At 43.8% G+C, this 6,325-nt stretch overlaps 1 protein-coding gene across 1 annotated transcript; it reads right to left on the reverse strand.

The window, feature by feature from the left end:
* Positions 1-1,169: 1,169 nt before the first annotated feature.
* On the reverse strand, positions 1,170-4,804 carry mstnb (myostatin b). Its single transcript, XM_026375707.1, has 3 exons — positions 4,342-4,804; positions 3,622-3,992; positions 1,170-2,917 (listed from the first exon to the last, which is right to left on the reverse strand). The coding sequence occupies exons 1-3, from the start codon at positions 4,718-4,720 to the stop codon at positions 2,537-2,539; spliced, it is 1,131 nt and encodes a 376-aa protein (XP_026231492.1). The 5' UTR covers positions 4,721-4,804; the 3' UTR covers positions 1,170-2,536.
* Positions 4,805-6,325: the final 1,521 nt, after the last annotated feature.

The following is a 6,325-nucleotide window of genomic DNA, read 5'->3' on the forward strand; positions in this document are numbered from 1 at the left end:
ATCGGAACAGCTCATATAGGTGCAGGCTGTTTACGACTGTGTCTTTACATACAGAGAAAATACTAGTAATTTTCATTAGGCTTGACTCTATTCCATCTTCTTGTTCTTTTATGCTGTTTGCTGTATAAAGAAGTGGAGAATTACTGAGATTTAATGTTACATTCAGCTGGATAATTAGGAGGAGTGAAAGCTATTTTAATGTTAATATCTACAACATGAATTTAAACATATGGAAATGTTGAAGACCACTGTCAAACTGCAGCTGGAAAGAGTACACTTGTAGGAACAGAGATTACACGTTGTAAAGTGTTTCTGTTCTGTGTCGTTAACTCTCCAATAACTAATCAAGCTCATACTGGAAGGTATTTAGGTAATAAACATGAAGAATGAGTGTTCTTTCATTCTTTCATTTACAGAAAGAAATGAACCTTACACCAAGTGTAGAGTCTGAAATCCTTTCCACCCAGGAAAAAGAGCTTCTGTGGAACCACTCTATGCGGGGTCTGCACTCCGCTGTGGCCGATCTTCATGGCAGCTTTCCAGCTCTCAGCAGGAAAGGAAGTGGCTCTCGGGGGCAGTGCTCAATTCGCCCTCTACTGGGCGGAAGTCAGGCCTCAATGAGGCCATCAGTCGAATAGGTCATGCTGTCAAAGCGTGCCAGAGTTCACATCCTCTCATTAGACTGCAACACTTTCAACATCCCTTCACTGGAAAAAAGCAAAGTCAGGGAAATTGGGCCGAGTCACATTTGTGATAAAAAAAACCTATGGTGATAGAATGGGAAGGTGTAGCCAGATACACACAAGATCTCCACTTTTCCGTGTCTTCTGCACACATCACAGTGTATTGAAGACATAAAGATGCTGTATTGTGATAGTGAAGCATCAAGCTTACAGAATGGGCACTAAGCAAGGTCTGTTGATAAACTAGTATTAAAAGTAGTATGGTTGTGGCCGCAATATCCTCTTTGGAACTTTTAGCAAATGTTCATTTTACTGTACATGGTGTGTAACTTGTATTTATATGAAGTCTAACTCAGCAGAAGTCAAATGCTAGATTATAACGTTAGAGTTCAGATTTATTGCAAATAAGCTCACTGGCTTCCTGTGAAGTGTAATTTGTAGAGGGAATTACTCCAAGTGACAGAACTCAGTAAACAAGCTAGAAGGTTTATTTGTTAAAACAAGTATATAGAGTTGCTGTATTACATTTTGTTTTGATAGATTATGGTTTTATACATTTACTAACAGTGGTTCAGAAAGGCAACTCCTAATGGAAACAACAGCATATGAATACAATACAAATTAGCAAACATATCAAAATCAGTCTTTACAACTTTTGTAGCAACCAATTCTTTTTATTGGTGTGCCATAGTGCAAACTGTGTTGTTCGTAAGACAGAGTTTAAACATGATCTCAACATTCATACATCTTAACAATGCATTAGCTCCGTCATAAACACATTTTCATCTGTAGGCTGCATTCATTGTGCCTTCAGTTCAAGTCCTTCTGTCCAGTTCTGTGAATTTACAATCAGAATAATTCAAGTGTCAGGCTCTTTTGTTGGATAGTTAAGATTGCGATTGAGCAAGACTGCTGGTGTGTCTCTAGGTGTATGTGTGATGGAGTATGTGAAAACCTGTCGAGGCCAAAAGTGGTACTTCACTCTGGTGGAACACTTTTGTGTCCGTTGGATCTCATGAGTAATCAAGCACCTAATCACCACTGGCAAGGGTTTTTTATTCCCTAGTTTTAAGCATTGTTAAATAAATATAAAATTAAAACCCATATAGGAAAGATAAAACTGTGCCTAATTTCCCAAATTAGTTAACTTTGCAATTTTTCTTTGCCTTTTATAAATGGCAGTCATTAAGAGGGGGTGGCTGTGCTGCCAGTTTCCATCTTTCGATTGACTCCTCTGGACTTACACGCACTAAAGCATGTTAAACCAGTGTGATCTATCACTCTAAACAGTTTCCAGTTGTGTTTTTCCAAGCCCTTTCAAAAAGTCCTTGAGGATTCCTGGTTTCACTCTGAAAACACAACTCAAAAAGTGATTATCACAAACATATAGCTTAGCAAAACGTCTAATAGGTTGGAGGTTGGTTACGATTGGAGTGGAGCAGATGGCATATGAGTATAATTTGATGGCATAGTTGCATTTAAATGCACAGAGCACAGAACGCTGAGACAAAGGAAAATAAAAAATGATTTTTTTTGGATAACTGATCATTTCTGTCTTACATTCACTCCAAGGTCCAGCATGTGTGTATGTGTGTTCCTGCACTCATCTGATTTCAAGCCTCTATGGCTAAAATTTCACTGGAAGAAAGAAAAGTAAGAGCTATGCCAGTTGTGAAAACGCTGCCCTGTGGGAACGTCAGGCTGTCTGTGGCCTCTACTCTGGTTCTATTGCATGTTCTGCAGGAAAGCATTGGAACTTGTGGATTGGTTGTGTCAACAACTGTGAAGAAGGCACGGCGGAAGCTGCAGCCCCTCCGCCCTCCCTTTCCTCTCGCCAGGGTCTTTGTACCGACTCAGGAGCATCCACAGCGATCCACCACCATGGAGGGGATCTTGCCGTAGATGATCTGCTCTTTGCGGTTAAAGTAGAGCATGTTGATGGGCGACATCTTGGTGGGGGTACAGCAGGGGCCCGCGGTTCCTCTGGGGTTGGCTTTGTTCACCAGGTGGGTGTGCGGGTACTTCTGCAAGTGCAAGTTCTCACACTCCCCAGAGCAGTAGTTGGCTTTGTAGCGCTTTGGGGCAATAATCCAGTCCCAGCCAAAGCGCTCAAAGTCCACAGTGAGCGGGTAGCGGCAGCAGCGGGACTCTGGAGAGTTCTCATCACAGTCCAGACCTGTGTCTCTCCTGGCTCTCCTGGGGCTCTCTGAGATCTTCACCTCCATAAATGGTTGCTGAAATGACAGAGTGTGTTAATGCTTTGGAAACAGCCAGTTTGCTAAAAGAGACACATATTACAGCATTCAATTTACATCCTTTCATCTACTGCTGATGACCTTTGACGCTGGTTTTCAAACATGGCATGATAATATTATGAAACTTGGAGAAATTAAATCATCTGACGGTTGGTTAACCACAGCCGCCTAGGTATTCTAATTGCTTCCAAGTCTGGTGCCAGCATTTGAGCCATGTGATATGTGTTTGTTATTGATAGTAGCAGTGTGTGTGTGTGTGTGTGTGTGTGTGTGTGTGTGTGTGTGTGTAGGCAATTACTCTGATTTGCACAGTCACACAGGATACTTTAAAGAATGCGAAGCAGGTGAACCTTTATGTAATCAAGCAGTAAGATTTGAGCTTGTTGTGGACTGGGCATATGTCCAAATGTAGGTGTGCGCCTACATGGAGTCTGTGCTGATTAACTGATTTCAAAAGTGTTTTTTAACTGCCTTAGATGCCTTCTTCTAACAGTGACATGCATGAATGTATAACCACCTGCTGATTCTGCAAAGCCTTTCTACACAGTAAATAGTGGAATCTTGGATAATGAAATCACAACCATGTATCTTCCATTTTAACTCCTGCACCTTTACTTTAACTGCCTCTTAAAGTAAATGCTTGACCACAGCGTTTGGTTAAATGTGAAGTAAAGTCAGCTCACCAGTCCATCCTCTCCTGGCTCTGCGGAGGTCACGGCCAAGTCATTTCCCCTCGAATCGAAGGCGTTAATCTCGATGCCCCGGTTGGTCTCCGGCTGCCGCAGCCACACGGTCAACACTTGTTTGACGTCTATACTTTGCCAAGAGCCGACGCCGGCACTCACGTCGATCTTCAGTGAGCGGATCCGTATGAGCCTGTTCCCCTCTGTGACCGGCATGAGGCGGGAGATTTGCAGGAACACGGTGCTCGACTCGGCCGCCGGGCGCAAATACACCCAGAGCTGCGCCCGCACTATGCGACTGGCCTGATACTTCTGCGTGATGGTGAAAAAGCAGCACCTCGGTTCCCCATCCACCTGGACCATGGACTCAGCTGGAAGAAGACACGGAGAGACAGAGAGGGCTCTCTATAGTAGCTGATCGTGTGGGATTGGTATTTTCAGATAAAACCAAACTGGTGTACTTAAAAATCCACGGAACAACATCTGCACTCATTAAGTGGGCTAATAAAGTTTATTACAAAATTCAATTTGCAATTATATTCATATTTGTAAACCCACATTTCCAGTAATAAAACCTGGTAAAGGAATGTCAAGCTACGTGCTGCCAGAATTAAGCCTATTTATAGTCTCTCGTGCGCTCTGGCTCATGCGTAAAATCTATTTTGGCCAAGCTGAGCGCGTCCTTTTCATGGTGCAAAACAAAGCGAAATAAAAACTTACGTTCAGTTGCCATCATCATTATTGTCTCCGTGGTGACATGCTCATCGTCCTCCTCCATGACCACATCCCTGTTGTCATCCCCCAGGACGTCGTACTGGTCGAGGAGCTGCTGCAGCGGCGGCGCTCTGGGCAGAAGCTGCTTTACGACCTCTCGGCTGATATTTGGAGCTTCCTTCATTCGCAGTTTGCTCAGAATCTGAGATTTTATCGCGTTTAATCTCATGGTCTTAATGTGCTCTCGGACCTCGCAGGTAGCGCACTGGTCCGTTTCTTCTGGGCTGGTGGCGGAGACCTGCTGGTGCGTCTCCTGCTCACTCAGTACTACTGGACCCAAAGCAATCAGCAAACTAAAATACAACACAATCTGAGACAGATGCATTTTCTATAAGGACTGAAGCTTGATTTAGAAAAAACGATCTCTTGGTGCGTGCTGAACCGGATGCGTAACTCAACTGCGTTTGGATTAATGGCGCACACTGATAGGCATCATACTTTATCGCACACCTTTTATACTCCAACTTTAGCCTCTTTTGTGTCGTCAAAAACTATGATTGGCTGGACAGGCAACAATGAATTTTGACCGACTGACATGAAAACTTTTTTTCTCTCTGAAGCCGTAAAGGGCTGCAGCCTCTGAGCATGTACAGGTGGTGTCCACAGACCGATATATACACTTTTCTTACGGTGATTACGCAGCAGGCACAGGGGCGCAGACTGACTGGGTTGTGGGAAATGTTTATTTAATATTCTGATGAATCTCTGTTCAGAAAATAAAACAGCAAATTAACTAATGTATGCTTGAAAAACAAGCTCACTTTCATTCATGCCCGTTTCTGCCTTGAAGTGGGAATCAATGTTCCCATTAAAGAAAAGCAACCATTATAATTTAATGTGATGTCACTCAAATCATTTATGTGTGAAGCAGATTACAGGTTCACATCAGATCAAAACTGGAAATAGAGCATATCATATAGAGGACATGGATTTAAAAAACATCAGAGATTAAGAAAATTCTCGGTCCACGGTTTGTCCAAGTCCTTGTTGCTCTTGAAAGCTCTTTGGAGCGCATGAGAGGATAGTGCCATCATGTGGCAGGTTAACAGCCACACCAGGAAGAAACAAAGAAGAAATAAAAAAGAAAAAGAGGAGAAGAGAAGAGAAGCAACTGTAAAAATAAAATACTTTCCATAAAGCCTAATGAATATTAAAAGTATGATTATTAAGTAATAAGAAGATGCATTTGATTGATTGTCACTTTATTACACCAATCACTTAGACCAGACATCACTGAATCTAACGTTTTGTTAATTTTAGTCAGTTCTGTTCAATCATCTACAAATCATCACAGACAGAAACATACTTCTTGCTCCATTGGTTTGAAAGCTGGAGTAACTCTGAAGATGAAGCGACTCAACAGAACGTCCTCAAGTTGGGGTGCAGCGTCGGTGTGCGGCCGCCAGGTGGCAGCGCGGCGCCATCCAGCGCCGCTGCCGGCGGACGCGCGTCCATCCTGAGCACCGCGAGTGTCGCTGCGCAGAAGTCAGTCCAGACCTCCGGTTCTCCCGTCTGCTCAGTCGCTGCGCTCGGTGTTGACCGACGGCAAGACATCAGGGACACGGCGCGACGCCTGGTTCGCCCGCCTGGGATTTTCTCTCCACCGCTTCACATTATTTCGAAATCTGATGCGGGACTTTCATCCTACAGGAACCGAAGGCAGCCAGCTGCAGTAAGTTACAGGACCATTTTGTTTCTTTACGCGTTGCACAAGAGCAATAAGCTTTAAGTTTCAAGTTGAGATCGATCGGAGCTGCTTGGAGAGCGGAGGTGAGGGCAGTGGAACCGGCGCGACATGAGGTGATGTCCCGATTATTATTCACTTCCACGACCTTGGCTTATTTCTTCTGGCTCCGGGATTTTATGAAGAATCAGCCGATGTTTTGATCCCACTCTGTTCAAAGTGCAGCTCTGCGGTTTCGCAGCAGAT

This window comes from Anabas testudineus, chromosome 21 (assembly GCF_900324465.2).
Source record: "Anabas testudineus chromosome 21, fAnaTes1.2, whole genome shotgun sequence".
Taxonomy (NCBI): Eukaryota; Metazoa; Chordata; class Actinopteri; order Anabantiformes; family Anabantidae; genus Anabas; species Anabas testudineus.

Excerpts from the sequence above, each read along its gene's own strand:
- mstnb (XM_026375707.1), bottom strand. The coding sequence starts at position 4,720 with ATGCATCTGTCTCAGATTGTGTTGTATTTTAGTTTGCTGATTGCTTTG. Across the intron at positions 3,993-4,341 it reads AATGATGATGGCAACTGAAC|CTGAGTCCATGGTCCAGGTG; the intron begins GTAAGTTTTTAT and ends GTCTTCTTCCAG. Across the intron at positions 2,918-3,621 it reads AGCCAGGAGAGGATGGACTG|CAACCATTTATGGAGGTGAA; the intron begins GTGAGCTGACTT and ends CTGTCATTTCAG.